The following is a 22,740-nucleotide window of genomic DNA, read 5'->3' as shown; positions in this document are numbered from 1 at the left end:
ACTAAACAATGACTCACTCTAAACAAGGCAAGGCAAGTAGAATGGCAAGCAATGTAAATAACCATTCCCATCTGGGAAGCAGCACAAGAAAAAACATTTTAAAAAGGGGTGGGATGGGAGCGAGAAGAGAGTAGGGATAACAAGTGCTTTATTAAGGAAATGGAGTGCTGGCTTTATTGAGAATCACAAAACATTAACCAACGTTTAGTAGCGGGGATGACTGCCATAAGCACATAAAAAAAATTTTTTTTGGCAGGGTGTGGTGGCTCATGCCTGTAATCCCAGCACTTTGGGAGGCCGAGACGGGCCGATCATTTGAAGTCAGGAGTTCGAAACCAGCCTGACCAAAATGGTGAAGCCCCCATCTCTATTAAAATTCAAAAATTAGCCAGGCGTGGTGGTGGGCGCCTGTAATCTCAGCTACTCTGCAGGCTGAGGCAGGAGAATCACTTGAACCCAGGAGGCAGAGGTTGCAGTGAGCCAAGATTGCGCCTCTTGCACTAGAGCCTGGACGACAGAGACTCCCTCTTAAAAAAAAAAATTTTTTTTTTTTTTTTTGACACAACGACCTAGCCAACCTTGTGTAAATACAAGTGAGAGTCAGGCTTTTTTCTCATCAACACCTACACTAAGTTAGGCTCCTTCTGTACCTTCCACTCGGTACTTTGGTGTATCTTTGCCCACCAGAACCGGGCAAACTCAGGACATTTAAAAAATGGTTTAAGAGAAACTGGCCAGAGCAGAGAGAGAAGTGTTAAGACTGGTCTTACTTCTTGGGTTGGACGCCAGCAATCCATCAGCCAGCACCATCAACCGTATCCATCAACCCCATCTGGCCAGCACCCAGGGGCAGCCAGATTGACCAGCCAGACAATAATCGACCTTATGGTGTCCTTCCCATCCCGCTGGGCGGGTTCTGGGAGTAGAAGGCTGAGAAAGGGGAGTGTTGGGGAAGGCAGGAGTGGGACGATGTGTACTTTTCTCCCGGAACTGTAGTTCTATTGTCCCAACCTGGGCTCAGGTAGCGGCCAGTAAACTAGGAGACAGCCCTAAGGCTCCCGTCCGGGCCAGGCGGTATCCCTAGTACCCTCTACCCACACACCCATGGCTCTGCCTCAGCCGCCACCGCCGCCGCCTGCCGGGGCCTGTGACCCGGTGACCCCGGAGCACTGGGCATCCGGACCCCCCTCGCAGGCGCAGCCGCTATTAAGGCAGGAGGCTAAAGAGGAGGAGGAAGGGGAGGAGACAGGCGTCCAGGGCGCCTGGGGAACCGGCACGGCGGAGCAGCGGCGGCGGGGCTGGGGGGAGGCCGCCGAGTCGGCCGCGGCCGAGGAGGGGCAGGCGGAGGTCGGGGGCGCCGCGGCCGCAGGGTCAGGTTCTCCGGCGGGAGGCGCGGGTGGCGGCCGTGGGGGCTGGTGGCGGATCCTCGCCTGGCTGCAGCGGCAGCAGCCCCAGTGCTGCCCCTGTGCGGCGCCCCTTCCCCGCTCCGCCGCGCACTGTTGTCATGGAGGAACCAAGATGGCGGCTCTGGCCTACAACCTGGGCAAGCGGGAGATCAACCACTACTTCAGCGTGAGGAGCGCCAAGGTGCTGGCGCTGGTGGCCGTGCTGCTGCTCGCAGCGTGCCACCTCGCCTCCCGCCGCTACCGAGGTGAGCGGGCCCTCCCCCCTGCCCGGGCAGGCCGTGGGGGAGGCGGCGACACGGCGACTGGAGGCCGCCCCCCTCTCCCAACACACGCCCACGCGGCCTCCCGCCCGCCCGGCCCGCGGGGGAGGCGGTTCCCCCACGTGCCCCCAGGTGTCCCCAGCAGCGGGCCGGCGCCCCAGGCCAACTGAGTGGACCCCAGTGGGGGCCACCACAGGACAATGGCTGGTGGTTCTGGGCCCCCCGAGCCTCCCGCGCTGGGGTCGGGGATGCCTACCCTGGGCCTGGCCCAAGGTGTTGCCGGGGTCCGGCTCCTGAGCGGTCTGGGCTGGGGGAGACGCGCCAGACCAGGGGCTCGCGTGCAGGAAGTCTGACAGGCGGCCCTTGGGGGCAGCCCGGGGCGCATGAAGCCCAAGGCCGCCTTACAAGGGGCACCGCTGCCAGGAGTGGGGTCGCAGGTCCTGCCTCTTAAGAGTCCGGCTCTTTAGCCTTTGTTTAATTTTGCCTCTGCCCTGTAAAACTCAGTCTGGGCTGTTGGACAGCGGCAAGGGCCGCCCCCATGTTCCTTTGCCAAAAGGGCGACAGCTGGCAAAAGATGCCTGTGGCCAAATGGAAGAGGTGCCACCCAGCTTTTGTGATACAGAAACGTTTAAAGACTTCGGAGTGCGCACTTTTTACAAAGTAAAGGCACTGGAGCAGATTCTTGGAAGGAACTTATGGGTTGACAGGCATAAAGGTGGGCAGTTGAAAGCAAATTGTAAGCAGTTTGAAAGCAGGCCTTGGCCATGGGTTTTGAGATTGGTGTAAAGGGGAAAAGGAAATATGACCTTATTTCAGAACGAATTATCTTTCAGTAATCAAGGGATATTTACTTGTCCTTGTTGATTGATTGTTTTTTTCCTCTGTAAAAATGCCACTGAGAGAGGCTGACAGGCAAAGGGAAATTAATAATGATAGGATCTTTTATTTTTGGCTCTTAATACTATCAAAGCCATTATCTGGACAGCTCTTGGTGACTGTGAGATTAATCAGTCAAGATGTAATATGTAATGGACAGGTGCAAATTAACGCTGTGCCCGTTTAACTTTACACCTACTTTGGCAAAATATCCATAAACGGGGTGCTGGAGTCTGAGCTGTAGTCTCATCCCAGGAGATCTTTCAAGGTGTAGGGCATTTTGGTCAGTTTTGCTGCTTTATTTCTTCCAGCTCCTGAGAATGAAAAATCTTATACTCTAGAGCCATACTGGGTGAACAGCTTTTAATATACTAAATTGATAAAAATATATAGATTCTTTATAACCTTTTGGCCTCTCTCCAGCTCTCTCCAGATTACAGCCATATGACCTGGCAAGGCCTTGGTTCGTCTACAATCATGTAAAACTAGCAATGTTGATGCATTGATTTGTGGTAGTTTTGAGGAAATATTTCTTTTAACTACTATTAATCATTTTATGCCAATTTGGTGTAAAATAACCGTAATTTAATTCAATTTTGTGTATGTGATGGTAGTAGAGAGAAATTTTGTAACTACAGTACTGTTGTCCTAAGATAAACATCTAGTCCCCTGCCTTTTATTTTTTTGTGCTTTTTATCTTTTGATAAGCTTGGAATACTATGATTTTTAGATTATAGATTTCATCTTATCAAGATCTGTCATCAGGGAGAATAGAATGTCAGATGGGGACTTATGAGTCAGTGTAGCAATCTAGGATTGTTTGTAAAGCCTCCAGAAGTAAGTCATCAGTTTCCATAGGTATTTCAGTGCCTTGAGTGTGAAGCAGTACACCTGGTGTGTGTACTTGCCCAGACTGAATGTCAATAATTTGAACTGAAGACTTTGGGAAAAATAAACATCTTACCAGGAACATCTTAGCCATCCTCATGCTTTGGCAGTATCAAACTGAGTCAGGTGCAGTGCCCTTCATACAAAGATAATAATACATTTGACTCACATTATAACTCTTTAGGACAGAGGTGGCCAATCTTTTGGCTTCCGTGGGCCACATTGGAAGAAGAATTGTCTTTGGGCCACACATAAAATTAATACTAATGAGAGCTGATGAGCTTAAAAAAAATTGCAAAAACATCTTGGATTGTTTTAAGAAAGTTTACGAATTCAGACTACATTCAAAGCCATCCTGGGCCGCCAGCAGCCCAGGCCATGGCTTGGAAAATCTTGCTTTAGAATAAGAAAGGATCTTACATCAGATGAAGGGGATTAGGCTGTGTATTTGGATTTTGAATGTGAGTGTGCTCAGGCAAGCTAGACTGAATGCAGTTTGGATATACATATTCAGTATCTCTTGCTTTACAAACTGCCGAAAGTAAAGGAAAGAATTACCCACTACAGAAAGTAAAGCTTGGCAAATACTGTGTGCTAACATTGAGCGCTTATATGTCAGGGACTGTTCTACTAAAGGTTTTACATGTTTTAACTCACTTTGTCTTTATAATCATTCTATGAGGTAGATACAATTACCATATTTCACTCCCCCCTACTATTTTTAACATCTCTGTAATCAGGGCGAGTCTTTAAAACTTTGATTGCATGTCAAAGTTTAATTGGTAACATTTTTTTCTTACTATGACATAAAATAATCATGTGTCTTATAATCAATGGTCTTAGATTCAGTGAATTACAGTATTATTTCCATTTTAAATATGAAGCATGACAGATTAAATGAATCGCCTAAGGATACACAATGACTGAGCTAGGATTTAGATCCCCGTTAGTCTGTCTCATGCCTTATTGTCTTTCTCAGAGCTTCTTAGACAGTGGGGAGTATAGAAAATAGAGGGAGAAAGCATTTTCCAGGGAAGCATGGGTTAAACAACTTAGAAACAGTAATTCAGGCTGGGCACAGTGGCTCACGCCTGTAATCCCAGCACTTTGGGAGGCTGAGGCAGGTGGATCACCTGAGGTCAGGAGTTCAAGACCAGCCTGGCCAACATGGTGAAACCCCCTCTCTACTAAAAATACAAAAATTAGCCGGGTGTGGTGGCGGGCACCTGTAATTCCAGCTACTCAGGAGGCTGAGGCAGGAGAATCACTTGAACCCAGGAGGCGGAGGTTGCAGTGAGCCAAGATCACATTCCAGCGTGGGCAACAGAGCAAGACTCTGTCTCAAAATAATAATAATAATAATAATAATAATAATAATAATAATAATTCAACTTTGTTGTACCAGCTAAGAGTTTTTCTAAATTTTTTTTTTCCAGTCAGGAGGTAATTTTCTAAAAGTTGTTTGTGTAAAGCTTCAAAATCTGACCCGAGCCTACTTTTTGTTACCTATGTTTTTTCGTTATTTTCCCCAGATTTCGGGTTCACAATCTGAATGTGCTTTGCCCATTCACATCTCACAGTTATCTGATTTTCTCTGCCTGCAGTGACTTCTCTCTTGAAAGAAAGTATACGTTCTCCTTCAAGGCCTGGTTCAAATGTCACCCCCACAGCAGTAGGAATTAGCAGTTCAGTTCTGCCAGCAACTTACACTTACTTATTGTGTTGTATTGTAATAATTGGTATCTGCCTACCCACACAGACTGTTGAGCTTCCAAGAGTATCTTACTCGTCTTTAAATCTTTAAATCATCAGACCCTAACACACAATAGGAAATCCTTAAATAACTGTGCATAAATAGATTTCAAAGTCCTTATTTCCTTTTATTTTCTTTTCTGGCTTTAATGGAATTTCATGTTCTAATCTCAATTTTAGAAAGTAGGCTTTATAAAATTATTAATATTATTTTCACATAATAGAATGACATTTTGAAAATAATTACTGCCTTAACTATACTTTTTCCAAATGTTATCAATTTCCAATATTATGAATCTCAAAATGTCCATTATTAGTTTGATTACAGGTTAAAAACATCGTTTCTGCGACAAATGGCCAATATCTGTAGCCTTAAGGATAGTTCCAATCTGGATAAATTTTAATTTTTTAAATTGATAAAGTTAACTTCGAATGTCTTAATTTTATTGAAATCAATTTTTTTTTTTAAATCACTAAGCATGTTAAATGCCAATGCTAAATGATATTTGATGTTCTGGAGAAAAGTAACTTGAAAGCTTCAGAAATTAAAGCAAGAAAGCAGCAGCTCTGGGTCTCTTAGCCTTTTCTTTCTTTGTGAGAAAGATCCTGATCTTTATGATACCACTTGTAATGAGACACTCCTTGCTTGTCTAAAGATAAATTTTAATGGTGATTTTCAGCACAGACTAAAGTGTAACTTGCTGTATCTTAGGCAAACAATGTTCTGTGGACTATACTGTAAACTTCATGATCTGATATTTTAATGGTTGGTAGTAGGAAACACACAGTTTTAGCAGGATGATTCAGTCTAAATTTAGGTGCAGTGTGCCAGAGATAATCTCTTCAAAGGAAAACATAAGTTGGGGTTTATATGGGCCATCAGATGTTTTCTTTAGTTGTTACATTTTATTTTTCAGTTTGTTTTTGTTTGCTTGCTTTTAAAAGTATTTTTCTATCACAGAAAAATCATGCATAAAATTCTGAGATTGTAGATTGACAAACCAGAATGCTTATACTTAAGATAATAGAATAAAGAGGAAGACAGCTATTCATCCAGATAATCTTGGTGTTGGAGATAGCTGAAGTAGATAATTCTGTCTCTTTAGTTTCTTTGTGTGTGTGTGTGTGTGTGTGTGTGTGTGTGTGTGTGTGTGTGTTTCTTGCTTGATTTTTCTGAGCGCTTGGCAACATTTATCTCACATTAGTTGTATTAAAATAGCTATCAAAATTATGCTAGACAATTGAAAATAACCAAAGTTTTGTTTTGGTTTGTCTTTGGTAAATTTGGAAAGGAAAATATGTGCCAACAAATATTTATATATAGTGTAAATATTAAAAAGGTGGCACATTATATTAAGATCTACATTTACATTTAGTGATTTGATTTTTAAATATTTCCTTCCTGAGAAAAGATAACTTGTTTTAGAGTATGAAATTTTATGGAGTTTTTTCTGGATCACATTAATTTATTTTAATCAGGTTATAATAATAGTAGTAATTTATTATTACTACTATTTTTATTTTGCTGACATACAAAAAAGTCATTCTCTTCTTGCTTTTTTTGGTTGTCTACTTAGCAATCCTTTGTATTAGATTCTGTTAAAATAACTGTACAGTTCCTGTCTTTTGACTGGACCCCAGCGATATGATATAGACACATACGGATTAATTTCAGATACAAGTCTTGTAAAAAACATCTTTGCATTATGAAATGTGTTAAGTCATCATCAACTAGCATTCATTAGCAAATTAAGAATTTCTTCCGTGGAAAGCTCAGTATTCTCTAAAATGCTGTGTTTATAATGCCTTTGGGTTAGTGACAACTTCAAATCTTATTTTGCTATGGTTTTGTTTTATTTTGTTTTGTTTTGTTTTGACACGGGTTCATCAGATTAGAACTATTGTTTTCCATCAGCTCAACAACTGATTAGCAAGATGTGGGTAGTAGTATTGACTGGAGGCAAAAAAAGTTGTTTGTATTTTAGACACGTTTTCTGGGGAGAAAAGACTGGTTGTTTTGAGATACTGGTATGGTGTTTCCATTCTCTATAAAAACATATTGGTAACCCATATAGATGCATAATCCCAGACACTGAAGTTTGATTAAGGTATGTTTCTGTCTAGGCTTTTAATTAAAAGACAAAAGGCAAGTAACAACACCCCCCTCCCCCCAAAAAAGGGGAAGGGAGAAAGAAAACAGAAAAGAAAAAGAAGAAAACCTTAAAGCATTAACGCCTAGTTATTTACAACTTACAACTTTTTAAAAAAATAGAAGTGTTGCTAACTTTTAACTTGGTTTAATAGATTTAAAGAGAAATGCTATAAATGTGGAATTTTGGCCTTAATTTTAAACATTTACTAAAGGTTTTAATAAGATTTTACCATGTGGCCTTTATAAAAGAATCCTACAAAATTGCTATTTGTAGAAAAATAACTTGTGTGTTTATACAGTTCTCGTTTTACTCATCCTTAGTTATTTATATAGCTTAATTTTGTTTTTTAGAACTAGAATTAGTTTTTAGTAATGGGGAAAGTGAAGAACTAATTATTTGTAGTTTACTTAGAGTCAGGTTATTAAAAAAATCTTTGAAATACAAAAAAACCTGGTCAGGCTGCATATACAGTTAACACAAATTTAGTAATTGATATCCTGCTTTCCTTAACCAGTTTCCCATCAATAAGATAGTGCAACATTTTAACTTTTCCTTCCTGTTCTACTTTAGAATTTATGACATAAGAAACAGCAACACTTTCAATATTTATGCATACTTATCTTACATTTGTATCATCTTTTGTCTGCATTTTGGCTAAATGATGAGTAACTAGATTGAGAAAAGAGATGTGTTCTTCTACTTTAAATATCTTTGTGTCTTCCTTATCTCTACCCTGAAAAGCTCAATATCCTTTTGGTTCTGCAGTATTCTTCCTCCCAGACTCCTTAGCCTGACCTTAATTAAATGTCAAGTATAACTTGCTATTGACTATTAATAAAGAACTGGAGATTAAATAATATTTTATTATATCCCCATAATTAACCTAAACATCTCATTCTGCCCCCCACAAACCCCCATCCCACCCCATTCATTTGACATGTTTGAGCTTAAATGCCTCCAAACTCTCTTTTAACCCCTTTGGTCATGTATATTTAGCTAATGTACAGTAAAATGTCTAAAAGTGTAGAGTGACTCTTTGCCTCGGTTTACCTGGGACTGAGGAGTTTCCTAGTTATGGAACTTTCTGTTTAAAACTAGGTCTCCACGTATGCTGATGCACTATGTATTATAGTAGTTGAGTAGTTGAATAGGAAGTCATTTCCAAAGTCTTGTCTTTTATCCCTTAAACTTTTTTTTTATTATTATTAAATTAGATAGAGTCTCGCTCTGTCACCCAGGCTGGAATGCAGTGACATGATCTTGGCTCACTGCAACCTCTGCCTCCCGGGTTCAAGCAATTCTCATGCCTCAGCCTCCTGAGTAGCTGGGACTACAGACGTGTGCCACCACATCTGGCCAATTTTTGTATTCTTGGTAGAGATGGGGTTTCACCATGTTGGCCAGGCTGGTCTTGAACTCCTGACCTTGAGTGATCTGCCCACCTAGGCCTCCCAAAGTGCTGGGATTACAGGTGTGAGCCACCGCGCCTGGCCTCCCTTAAACTTTTCTTTCTCAGCTAGAAGTAGGAGTGATATTCAGATGTAAAGGCTAATTTAAGATTGAGATGATGTCCCCGGAAAGAAAACCTGAAGCAGAAGGAACTGCCAAAGCAGGGAACGTATCATTTAGGAGTTAGGTGAAGTATAAGCCATCAGTGGCTCTTGTCCTCTTGAATATTTATGTATTAATATTTACCATGTTTCTCATGAATGGGAAATATGAACCTGGACGGTATAGTGAAACATAGAAAACTCTACTTTTTGATTTCAAGGAACTTATATAGGGTCAAGATAGCTGATGTGTAGAATTTTAACTATTGTTTACGACACTGTTGTGTTTAACTGTTTTAGGCAATGATTCATGTGAATACCTTCTCTCAAGTGGCAGATTTCTTGGAGAGAAAGTTTGGCAACCTCACAGCTGTATGATGCATAAATACAAAATCAGGTAACATTTCTTCATTTTGTTGTTTTACTTTTTAGGATGGGTGGAGAGGGGTTGATGAAGCAGTACGTTTCTTCTCTATGCTGGGGTAGAGACTTGCTGACTGTGTGTAGGGCTGATTGCAAATGAAGATTTCCCTGCCCCCTAAAGTTTTAGGGAAAGGCTTTGGCCAATCTGCTTTATCTCAGGTGAGAGATAACTAGGCCTAAGGCAATAATCCTTGAGCAAAAGACTCTTGCTCTGGCACCTGGGTACCTATCTTAATGGAGTTATTCTAAGGATTAAGAGATAATAGATATAAAGCACCTAATACAGTTAGAATACATCTTAAACATGTAATGAATTGAGCTATTACAGAGAGTTAACTGATCATAGGTACGTGGAGTGGTAAGTTAAACAAACCTGGCCACCGGCTTATAAAGCAATATAATGGTATGTGTAACAATCCAGTACAACTTTCTTCAAAAACCGTGTGCTTTGAAATGCCAATATGGCTGATTTTACTTATTTTAATTAATTTTTCTTTGTTGCTTTCAGTGAAGCAAAGAACTGCCTTGTAGATAAACATATTGCATTTATTGGAGATTCCAGAATTCGTCAATTGTTTTATTCTTTTGTAAAAATAATTAATCCCCAATTCAAAGAAGAAGGAAATAAGGTAAAACTTGTCTATTCCCTTCTGTAGAGTTGTTTTAGAAGTTAACCAACTGAATAGTTACAGGAGGAATGTGTCTCTCCAGATTGAGTAGGAGCTGAAAAAATTTTACTTTGATTTTCAGAAAGGTTGGGGAAAAAGAGGGATGACTTGCTTTAATGAGGAAGATGAGAAAAAGAAGTTGTGGCTAAGACACTGGCAGGCTTTTTATTATAATAACCTAAACTTTTAGTTTTCAGAAGTAATACATTTTTACCATGGAAGAACTTTTAAATTTCCTTAGAAAGAAGACAAAGAGAAAATACACCCCTTATTCTCCTGTTAGTATTTTTCCATACTTCTTTTTGCTCATCTCTTTTTTAAAAAAAATACTAGTAATCTTTTAATATGTGCAATTTTATATCTTCCGTTTTTTTCTTCACCACTTATTCATCATTATATAATCAACTTAAGTATCTTCTTAATGGCAGCATATTATTGAGTGGATATAATGTAATTTTACATAATTTCCCACTTTTTAAAGCTTTTTGTAGTTTTCTAATTTTTTGCACTTAAAAAAGACATTTTAAATTACTACTTTATGTGAAAACTTTGCTTTTTAAATTATTTCCTTAGGGTGGAATCTCTACAATTCAAATATTAGGTTAAATAACCTAAACATTTAAAAATTATTAATTATGCTGCAAAATTCTTTCAGTTTATACTAATTAGCAATATATTTTGGGGCCTAATTTTCTGCAAACTTTCTGGCATTGGGTGATCATACTATAAATTAAAACAGCAATGCAATAGATTTCTGTTATTGATTTTGTTAGAAAATTTATCATTTAAAAATATAACTTTAAAAACTAACAAGGATTAATTTCTTTCTATAAATTAATTAGTTCATTATTTTTTGGTGAATTATCTCATATCCTCTGTTTATACCTTTGTAAGTGATCTCAGATTCTAATCATTGTCTTCAAATACCATGTGATTGCGAGAGGGGAATAGCAAAGGGGGAAAGTAGAATACAAGAAAGTAGAGTACAAGAGTAGAGGGGAGTAGCTCATGAATTTATGAAAATCTGCCTGTAGTAAAGAGTTGAAAACTTAGAGGCTTCATAGCTAAGTAGTTTTTAACATAGTGATGATGATACCAGGTCCTAAATCTTTAGCAGCTATTCCATATGAGAATGAGAATAATGGAAACAAACGATACAGTCAACTTTTCATTTTATTTGCTATCTGTATTTTCCATTTGCATTTATACATATGAAATTATAGAGAAGACTCAAAACTATTTAACATGAAATTATTACAATTTAAAGTGAAAATGTTTAATAAACTTTTATTTTTAATAATTAAAAAAATTATTCTTAATAGAGATGAGGTCTCACTATGTTGCCCAAGCTGTTCTTAAACTTCTGAGCTTAAGCAGTTCTTCCACCTTGACCTCCCAAAGTGCTGGAATTACAGGCATGAGCCACTGTGCCTGCCCAACCTTTAGTAAACTTTTGAAAAGTAGAGAGATTTCTGATTACTATAAAGGTTTTAATATTTCTTGGTTTAAACTTGCATGACTTTCTAAAAATTTGAATAATCCATTTGACAACAGGTAGTTGAAAAAAGCTATAATGGTTTAGTCTGCAACCAAAAGTAGATACAATATGGTACATTGTTCTTGAGCCCCAGTTACAACACTTAGGTTTCCAGTTTTTAGAGTCTAAGATGCCCAGTTATCCCAAGATTATCAAACGAGATATCAGACAAGATTAATTTATATGCATTTAAAAAGAAACAAAGATTGTGTGTCCTGGTCTTAAAGAGACAGTTTTCAAGAAAATATTTAATTCAAGCTGCTAGTGGAACATTTGCCAAATTATATGTTACCTTGTCTCTGCACACCTTGAGGACAGAAATTACATACCATCATTATTATTTTTAAATATATTTCTTCTGCCTAGCATAATCTGGCATATTATAAAAGCTTATTAATTTTATTTAAAGCCTGGTATGGGTATGTCTGGGTAGAATAGGAATATTGAAGATAATTCTTTGTTTGAATTTGATTTATTTTCTGTATCGAGGCAAATTTTTTAAAAAAGAGACCTCAGAGGTGAATTTTTTCAAATTATGCTTTGTGGGAAACTAGTTCTGTGAGAAGCTTTGGTCAAATGAATTTGGGCAGAGCTAGATATCGTATCTCCCTCTTAGATAGTTTTAATTTAGGCTGGGATATTAAAAACTTGAGAAGTCTTATAATAAAGAAATCCATTTTGTGTTGCTTCCAGCCATAGGGCCGACTGGATACTCTGGGGACTCCTTCTACATCAAACCAACTGGAGCCTAGGTTTAAAAAAATACTGTTGATGGGCTGGGTGTGGTGGCTCATGCCTGTAATCCCAACACTTTGGGAGGCTGAAGCAGTCGGATCACGAGGTTGAGATGGAGACCATCCTGGCCAACATAGTGAAATCCCGTCTCTCCTAAAAATACAAAAATTAGGCCGGCCGTGGTGGCTCATGCCTGTAATCCCAGCACTTTGGGATGCCGAGGCGGGCGGATCAACTGAGGTCAGGAGATCGAGGCCATCCTGGCCAACATGGTGATACCCCATGTCTACTAAAATGCAAAAAATTAGCTGAGTGTGGTGGCATGTGCCTGCAGTCCCAGCTACTCGGGAGGCTGAGGCAGGAAAGTCACTTGAACCCAGGAGGTGGAGGTTGCAGTGAGCTGAGATCAAGCCACTGCACTCCAGCCTGGTGACAGAGTGAGACTCTGTCTCAAAAAGAAAAAAAAAAAAAAGAATAGTAGCATTAAAGTTCTGAAAGTAAGTTTTAACCCAGAATTGTATACCTGGAATTAAAATTTCTGCATTCTTGAGATGTATTATAGGACATTCTCAGATATATGAAAATAATGAGGGTTTACTATAAAATAGACTTAACACTAAAGGAATTTCTGAAGGATAAACATCAGGAATGAGGGAAATGTTCAGAAAAAAATTATCTGAAATATAAGAAGCAATGGTTTAAGAAAATAGTAAACATGTATATAAATCTCAACAATGTATAAAATAATATCTTTTGCAGTTAGTGAAAAGACAGAACTAAATAACTGGCTAATAATAGCATATATATCAAGGGTAAATGATCACAAAGTGTTCTAATGTACTCTATATTCTCTAAAATACTGTGTTTTTTAAAAACTTAAGTTAAAGATGCACAGTAAAACTTCAAGAATAAGGACCGAAAGAAAGAATAGAATTAGGATGTATACATTTCAACCAAAAGAATAAAAAAATTAAGCAAAAACCAAACCCATCTAATGCCAAATGTATTTTATACATATGCATACACATGCATATACCATACACATATGTATGATATACATACACACATTTATATGTCTATGTAAAAAGCTGTTTTTACATATATTATACATATATGAAAAAGCTACATATATGTGGCAGGAATAGAAATTAAAAAGTGAGATGATAAAGCCGGGCCCTGTGGCTCACACCTGTAATTCCAGCACTTTGGGAGGCCGAGGTGGGTGGATCACGAGGGCAGGAGATCAAGACCATCCTGGCTAACACAGTGAAACCCTGTCTCTGCTAAAAACACAAAAAATTAGCTTGTGTGATGGTGGGCACCTGTAGTCCCAGCTACTCGGGAGGCTGAGGCAGGAGAATTGCGTGAACCCTGGGAGACGGAGCTTGCAGTGAGCTGAAATCGCTGGAGTGCAGCCTGGGTGACAGAGTGAGACTCCATCTCAAAAAAAAAAAAAAAGCAAAAAAGTGAGATGGTAAAAACATTTATAGTCAAAATAAATGCAAGTAGCCTAAACTTATGAGCTAAACACAGATTTTTCAGAGTGCTCTTAAAGAGAACTTTCTGCTGGTTAAAAAGACATACTTAAAATAAAAAGGACATGAAAAGGTTTTAATTAAAAATGAAAAAGGATTCACCAGATAAATACTAAAGAAAGTTAAGTCATATTAGTATGAGATAAATAGATTTTAAGGCAAAAGCATTTTCAGGGATACAGAAAGTCACTTTCTAATGACAAAGAATTCAGATAACTAAGATTTTAAACTTATGGGCATCTAATAAATTAGCCTTAAAATTTATAAAGCAAAAATATAACTACAAGGAGAAATTGGCAAATTCTCACTCATAGTGGGAGAATTGCATACTGCTCTCAATTAATGATAGAACAAGCAAATAAAACTAGTAAACATACAGTAGACCATTAACATGCTTGATTCTATAACCTTATAGCTCAATAATTTAGAAAATACACTTTACAATCAGGGAATATGTTTGTTTCAAGAATGCATGGAACTTTTGAATTATTTTTATTTTTCCTTTTTTTTGAGATAGAGTCTTTCTCTGTTGCCCAGGCTGGAGTGCAGTGGTGCAGTCTCAGCTCTGGTTCATGCCGTTCTCCTGCCTCTGCCTCCCCGGTAGCTGGGACTACGGGTGCCCGCCACCACGCCCAGATAATTTTGTTTTTGTATTTTTAGTAGAGACGGGGTTTCACCGTGTTAGCCAGGATGGTCTCAATTTCCTGACCTTGTGATCTGCCCGCCTCGGCCTCCCAAAGTGCTGGGATTACAGGTGTGAGCCACTGCACCTGGCCAACTTTTTGATTTTTAATGTGTATTACACCATTAAACAAATTCCAACAATATCAGAGAATTGGTGTCATTCTTTCTTTAAGTTACTTTATATCAAACTTAACCTGGTAAAAATTCTAGAAGCCTACGGTAAATGTTCTTAATGGTGAAATGTCAGACATATTTCTATTAAAATCAGGAAAAAGACAAGGATGTTCATTACTGCTGCTTCTATTCAACATTGTATTAGAGATTCTAGCCAAAAAAGATAATCTAAAGATGTAAGGATTGGAAAGAAATAAACTTAGGAGTTCATATGATACAATTCTCTACATAGAAAATCCCAAAGAATTTATAGAAAATTTACTAGAAGTAATAAAGATTTTAACAAGGTAGCTGATTATAAGATGTACATACAAAAATTGTGATACCTCAACAAAGCTGTTAAAAATTAACACATATCTACATGCCAACAATGTAGAGTTCTAAAGGCTTTTAAAATATATCATGTGCAATGGTAACAACAACAACTATATGTTACATAAGAATAAACAGCAAATGTGGAAGATCTGTATGCAGAAAAGCCATAAAAATTTTTTGGAAGACAGTTCCAAATGACATAATTAGATGGAATATAATATACTGTTTCCTTGGATGGGAAGACTCAGTATTGTAAAGATGTCAGTTATTGCCAGACTGATCTGTAGGTTCAGTGTAATTCCAATAAAATCCCAACAGAATTTGCTGTGGAACTTTACTAATGGATTCTAAATTTTTTATGGAAGGGCAGCAGACCAAGAATAACCCCAACAGATCTGAAAACAAGGTGGAAAGGATTTGTTCTACAATATCAACATTTAATTTTACCTTGTAGTAATTAAAACAGTGGGGTATTGGTGTAGAGTTAAACAAATAAACCAGTAGCATAAAATATAGAGCTCTGAGATAGAAACTTCCATATAAAATGACTTTAAAAGTAACAGAAATGCCATAGAAGATCCCTGGGGAAAAGAAGGTCTATTCAGTTAAGGGTGCTAAGGCAATTTGCACATGGAAAAAGTTGAAATTGGATTCCTACCTCACACCATCGAGTAAAATCGTTTCTAGATGGATGAGTTTAAACTTAAATATGAAAGTAAAAAATTTGAAACCTTTAGAAATAGAAATAAAATGTAGGAGAATATCTTCATTATCTCAAGGTAGGGAAACATCTCTTACATAAGAAACAAAAAGTGCTAAGAAATAAAAGATAAATTCACATACCTTAAGATAAAGAGTATCTATTCACCAAAAGATACCTTAAAGAAAAAAGATAAGCTACAAATTGAGAAAAGATAATTTACAACATACATTCAAGAAATGTCAGAAACTGCAAATTAATGAAAAAGATAACCCAGTGGACAGAAGGTGGGGGTCAGGGAGTATGGCCAGGCATTTTACTGAAGTAGAAGTGAGATTTTTTTTTTTTTTATACCTACTATAGTGGCAGAAATTAAATCTGACAATGGCAAGAAATATGAAAACAGACCAGATGTATTAGGCTGTGTACCAGTAGATGTCTTATAAACTGCTAGTGAGAGTGTAAATTGTTATAAATACTCCAGAAAATAATTTGCATTATCGTTTGATGGTGAACATTTTTATGGCTTATGGATCTATGGAACAATTAGGGAAATTCTTACTCTTTTCTTAAGAGACATATCCAGGAAGACAACAGTTAGTGCTTTTTATAATCTAGATAGTAATGTATCAGTTGACCTGTACTCTATAAAAATAGTAAATACGATACTTGATATTAATAAAAATAGTATTGATAAAATAAACTGATATGTACAAATTTTTAAACGCTAGGGAATGTTCCAGGTTATGTGAGATTAAGAGATTTGACAACTAAATGTAACACGATTTTAATGGAATTGTAGATTAAAATATAAGAGCTATAGAAAGGATATTCTTGGGAAATTGGAAAAAATTGAATATGGACTATATATTAAATGAGATAATATTTTTTCAATGTCAAATTCCTTATGTAAGAGAATGTTCTTAGGGGTATATACTTAAAGAGAATATGCTTAAGTATTTAAGGGTGAAATGTTATGACTTCTATAATGAACTTTCACATAGTTCAGCAAAGGAGAAAAACTATAGAATATATATGTGTAGAGAGGAAGAAAGGTGAAGCTGGTATAGGAAATGTTAACAATTGGTAAAACGTTTTGGGCATTCATTTAATTCTGTCAGCTTTGCTGTAAGATTGAAAATTTTTAAAATTAAAAGTTGGAGAGAAAACTGGCAAAATTAATATATATCATTTAAAGATGCATATTTATGTGACAAATATATCATTTAAAGATGCATATTTATGTGACAAAAACTACAGAAAGTTTTTAAAAACAAAATATAAACACACAATTCAGGAGAGTGGTTTACTTTGGGTGAAACATGGAGTTAAGATAGGGAAAGGACCACATAGGTGGTTCAGTGTGTTGGCAATGCTCTGATTTGTATCATGGATTCATGAGTGTTTATTTCTACTGTGCTTTGTGATTTTCATATATGTGACTTTTTTGTGTATATCAAACGTTGTATTAGAAAAGGAAAAAGAAGAAAGAGATCGAGTTGCATTAACTACTCTATGCAAAGTAAGACAAAGAAAGTTCATGACATTATTTTTCTGAGGACACATTTTTAAAAGGTTGAAGATGCGGTAGAAGGAGGAAAACAACTGTGTGATTTTGTTTGACCCAGTATATCCCAGATCTATTTGACCAAAGAAACTTACCTTAAAGTTTCATTGAATTAATAGTCTCAAGACTCCTTTTGGAAAGTAATGTTTTAGAAGCACCAACAAGAACCTAAAAAGTTAACTTGTTGATAGAACAAATTTTGTTTCATGGAGATTTCAGTATAAATACTATTTGTCTGTTTGAATTAATGAAAACATTTCAATTTTGATTTTAACAATAGAATTAGCTTCTTACTGACCACCCTTACCCCTTTCCCACCTAGGATTTCTAATTCTGAAAGGAATGCCATTCTTTGTGTAGAACATTTGGTTATAAGAAGTTGTAGTGTTCACGTTTCAATTTTTTCTACAAATGAACTATTTATATGCTGTTTTCAGAGTGAAACCTATAATAACCTAGAGTCATGTTCATCCATTCCTGTCAGTCAGGGCCTATACTAGTACACTGGTGAGAATGGACTAGGTGTTGCTACACCAACAAACCGCTCTAATGTCTTAACAAAACAGAAGTTCTTGCTTAGCATTGCATGTCCTAGGTGGGCTGGCGAGAGGCTTTGCTCCACATAGTCATTTAGCCGTTCCTACTATTGGAATTTTTACTATCTTCTAAAGTACCTTGGAACATTTGGCTTCCTTAGTCTGTGCATCAGTTAAGTTAGAGACCAGAGAATTGCCTTGGGAAATTCAGCCTGGAAGTGGCGTATGTCACATATATCCACATTGCATTAGCCAAAACTAGCCTTGTGGCTCTGCCTAACCGGAAGGGACTCGGGAAATGAAGGGTAGCAGTCCATTTCTGAGACAAATAGTAATACAAGTGCTGGGCACAGTGGCATATGCCTTGTAATCCCAGCACTTTGGGAGGCTGAGGTGGGTGGATCACTTGAGCCCAGGAGTTCGAGACCAGCTGGACAACATGGCAAAACCCCGTCACTACAAAAAATATTTTTAAAAAATTAGCCAAGCATGGTGGCCTGCACCTGTGGTCCTAGCTACTTGGGAGGCTGAGGTGAGAGGATTGCTTGAGCCCGGGAGGCGGAGGTTGCAATGAGCCGAGATCGCACCTCTGTACTATAGCCCAGGCAACAGAGTGAGACTCTGTCTCAAAATAGCAAACAAAAAACAAATCAAACAAAAAATAGTAATACTGGGACTAAATTGGAATCCTGGCAATCTTGGCAAAAAGGTAATTTATATAGACATGTTTATGTATTTGCTTGTTTGCTGTTGAAATTTTATCTTTGAACTATATCTTAGATGTTGAAAATCACATGTAGACAATTTAACTAATGTCACTTATTTTGTTATGTTCTATCTCGGTTTTTTCCCCTTTGGGTAGAGTTTTTAGATAATTGAGATTTGGTGCTTAAAAATAAATCAAAAATATGCATAAAAATAAATCAACAAAACCGCTAAATGGGGCATTATTTATATAAATTTAATCTATACATTAATGTTTCTCTGTCTCCTTTTATGGCAGCATGAAAATATTCCTTTTGAAGACAAGACTGCATCAGTTAAAGTGGTAAGTTCATGTAATAGTAAGCTAGATGTTACAATGTTGAAACTATATTCTTTGGTTAATTGAACATCCTAAGTGTACTTCAGTGTATTCTTGAGACTAGATAAGAATATTAGGATAGTGGAGTAAAAGTTTGTGTGAGTTGTTTTATGTAATGGTCTCAAAATTTTATTAGGAAAGAGTAATCTTGCACATGAATTCAAAACCAGTATGCGTTCTGGATTAATGTCTGTAAAAGAATATGTGAATTTTCTGAATTCCCAATCATTAAGAATTCAGTGAGGATCAAGACAAAAATGGCCTTGACCTAATGAAGATTGCAGGTTTTTATAGTTCTCTACATGCAAATACAAGTGGGACAAGCATGGCAGAAAAGAAAAAGAGGGGCAATGGGAATGTACAGAGCAAGGAATTGAAAGTTGTTTTCCTCCCTGCAGAAGTGATATTTTAACTGAGCCTTCAAAAATAAGTAAGAGTTAGGCAGGCTCAGTGGAAGAGTTTGTGAGCATTATGGACAGAAGGAATAGTATGTGCAAAGTCCTAGAGAAAAAGGAGAACATAGAGCATTCCAGGAGCTGACTGAGTACCAAAAGGGAGAGCAAGGGTACAAGTAGCAGGAGACGCAGAAGAGACAGGTGGAGATCCTGAACCTTCTTAGCAATTTATAGTGTTTTAGATTTTATTCTCAAGGCAGTAGAAGGTCTGAATACATAAGCAGGGGTGTGGCAAGATCAGATTTAAGTTTTTAAAAGATTGCTCTGGCTAAAATGTGGACAGAGGTTAGAGGAAGACAGAAGTGGATTCAAGGAGAACTATTGTGGACTCTTGGCAAATTAAGATAGGAATTGAAGATGTATTGGACAATGTAGTGTTTTACTTTTAAGTACTCTATAAGAGAATGTTAATGTTTATTCTGAATGGTGGAATTAAGAGTTTCTTCGACTTTGTCTTTACTTCTAACATTTCTCTTTTAGGATTTTCTGTGGCATCCTGAAGTTAATGGTTCTATGAAACAGTGTATCAAAGTGTGGACTGAGGTCTGTATTTAAAAATCCTAGGGCTTTTTTTTTTTTTTTTTTTTTTTTAAGCAACCAAATTTTAAAAGCCCTCAAGCATATATTTCTTCCCTTTACTCACTTGTCCCACTCTCCTATATTTTATACCTGCCTTCTTGATAGCAACTAAGCTGCGCTGCACTGATTCTAGCACTTTATTGAGAAGAGAACGTGTTGATCCAATATCTCTGCCCCATTATCACCATTCTAACCATAAAGCAGATTATGTTTATACCAGACTTTCCATATTTAAAGTCTTCTGTTACTGCTGTAGTTCAGCTGATTCAAACCCAGGTAATCTTCCCAGCACAGTGTATATTCTCTTGTGCATTTTTCTGTTTTCTCCTTCAAACTCATGCCCAGATACTTCAGGAAACTTTTGTTTATTTGTTTTTATAGCCTTTTTTTTTCTTTTTATTATTATATTTGTGACCTAGCAGGCAAGACTAATATGTTTTAGCTCATCATGTTTGGAGATAAATTAGATGTAAAGGTAAGCATGCTATTAACCTCAGAAAACTCCTAAGTTCTCACAAGTCCATTTTACAATCTGTGTAGTAGTTTCCATACAGCCTTTTGTCAGTCCTTTAATTAAACCTGTATTCTTTCCCAGAGACATTTGTATTTCAGATGGATAAAACAATATTTAATTTTATTGACCTTGTTTTGTTTAATTAATTGCCCTGCAACAGTTTTTTGGTTTGGGATTTTTTTCTTCACAATAAATATTTAGTATTACAACCACATCATACAATAAATAGGCTTTTGTAGGATCTTGTGGGAACCTAGCTACCATTTCTAATCTTGTTTCTTTGAGCAAATGTTTTCCAAAAAACAAACATGTAGACGGCTTCTGGAATTCAAATTTCTGGGAAATTGAGGTCTACAGTGCATTTTGGTTTTGTCGATATGTTTTTAAATGTCCCTAAGTGTAGAATAATGTTCCGTGTATATTTGAAATGATTTAAGCATATGGTTCATATTTGTGCTGGACTGAAAATATATTTATTAAAGTAGTAGAAATTCATAATTAAACATTAATACACTACAATTTGTAAATCCTATAAGATCACAGAAAACCTTTATAGGTTATTTACTAACCTGGAGATACATTACATATCCAAAATTTCAATTCTCATACATTTGTTAAAGCTAGTTTTTGGAGCCTTAGATTCTGTTGTAAAACTCATTATGGTTGTTGAGAAAAAGGAAATATTTTATTCAGGTAGATGACCACATGGTCACCTGAGATTGATTAGTTGATGGTTTTCAGTGTGGATGTATGTATTTGCTTTTTACTATTTCCATAGTAAACTGCTAGATCCTGAGGATTTGGAGACCCACATTTTTGTTGTTAATGTACTATTGCCAGCTTTGTGCTGAGTAATAGTAATGTGGCTGGGAATTAGCTCCAGTCTCAGCCTTCAAGGAATTTGTAATCTAGTAGATGGTGACTTACTGATGAATAACGACAAAAGAAGGCAAAAGCTAACACAGAATTGAGCTCAAAGGATTATGGAAGCACCATGAATAGAGACACTTAGGACAGGAGGTGATGAGAGTATTGGTAATTATCTAAGAACATTTTATAGAGGAGATAATATTTGAGAACTATGAGTTAGGAAGAAGATACACTTATTAACTAGAATAGCCTTTTAGAAGCCTATAGGCGTAAAAGCAAAGTTGAATTGAGAGGACTCTAAGTAGATTGTTATTCCACAGATATTTCTATATTCTAGGCACTAAGTTAGACACTGTTGATATGTTGGTTAACATAGAGATCCTCCCCTCAAAGAGCTAGATGAATAACACATACACTTAAGCAATGTGACAAGTGCTAAAATAGGAAGTGTAAAGGGCACAACAAACAGGATTACAGAGGATAGACCATAAGTGTAATTTTTTTTTAAGTTTTCAAAATTAGTTTTCAGATAAAGTGGTCATGAAGGTGAGTGTGGGGAACGAGAAGTGGGGTTATTTCCTGCAAAGGAAACAGCGTGTGCAATGATGCTGAAGATGGAGTATAGCCTATTCAGGGACTTTCCAGCAGTTTTAGTGGAGCTGACATACAAAATGCTTCTTTATGTGTGTTGGTTTTGGTTGTTCTTTTCATATGCTTCATTTTACAGGGAGTTGACAAGAGATGAGGAAGCAGGTACTACATTATGAATGATATCCTAAGCCATATTGGGGGAGTGGATTTATTTTATCTGTTTTTTAACTACTTCTAAATACTTCAGGGTGTATTTTCTGATAATAAGTACATTGAATTGAATTGAAGTGGAGAACCATTGAAAGTTTTAAACAGGAGAATGATGTGATATAGTGGAAGAGTGGAAGGAAATTAGGCTGACTTGTAAAGAAACTGGCAGTTGAGATGTAATTCTATAAGTGAATGGAAGTCATTAAGTCTGAGCTATTGGATGGATTTTGGGAGTCTTGGTATGGATTGAGGTGATATTTGAAGTTATTTGAATGGAAGAAATTGAATAGGCAGAGAATTTAGAGATTCAAGAGGAGAGGGCTTTTGAGGAATGGAATTATCAAGGAGATTCCGAGAAGTGGCAGTAAAAGGAGTAGGAAGAAAACCAAGGGAGGAAGGACTGTAAAATCACATACAGGGGGAGGTAAGGATTTTAAAAGATGGATAGTCACCAGTGTCACTTTCAAAACTTGCTAAGGTGGAATGAAGCTACAGCGTTTGGCAATCCAGGGTTCGTTAATGGGCTCGTGGGACAGTTTTAATGGATAGTGAAGCCCAAATTCAAAGCATAAGTTGAGGCATAAATGAGAGATAAAGAAATTGGCGTAGTGAGGGAAGTTATCTTTCAAGTAGTCTGTTGGTTACAGGTGTGAGACAGGGTTGAAGGAAAACTTTTTG

At 37.3% G+C, this 22,740-nt stretch overlaps 1 protein-coding gene across 6 annotated transcripts in view; it reads left to right on the top strand.

Annotated features, from left to right (window-relative positions):
* Positions 1 to 1,280: 1,280 nt before the first annotated feature.
* Positions 1,281 to 22,740, top strand: part of CASD1 (CAS1 domain containing 1) — a 124,180-nt gene continuing 102,720 nt past the window's right edge. For 5 of the 6 annotated variants that reach the window (XR_010585775.2, XM_065542325.2, XM_005550190.5 and 2 more), the window contains exons 1-5: positions 1,281 to 1,651; positions 9,186 to 9,282; positions 9,817 to 9,937; positions 18,763 to 18,807; positions 19,779 to 19,841. Coding sequence is in view for 5 of the 6 variants with exons in the window: in XM_065542325.2 (XP_065398397.1) it covers positions 1,519 to 1,651; positions 9,186 to 9,282; positions 9,817 to 9,937; positions 18,763 to 18,807; positions 19,779 to 19,841 (459 nt within the window). In the remaining variant the exon portion in view is untranslated. Of the gene's footprint in view, positions 1,652 to 9,185; positions 9,283 to 9,816; positions 9,938 to 18,762; positions 18,808 to 19,778; positions 19,842 to 22,740 lie in introns of those variants that run through there. The other variant, XM_065542327.2, reaches the window with a different exon arrangement.

Source organism: Macaca fascicularis, chromosome 3 (genome assembly GCF_037993035.2).
Source record: "Macaca fascicularis isolate 582-1 chromosome 3, T2T-MFA8v1.1".
In the NCBI taxonomy this organism is placed as follows: Eukaryota; Metazoa; Chordata; class Mammalia; order Primates; family Cercopithecidae; genus Macaca; species Macaca fascicularis.
The sequence above is the reverse complement of the archived record's forward strand: the minus strand, read 5'-3'. Positions and strand labels throughout refer to the sequence as shown.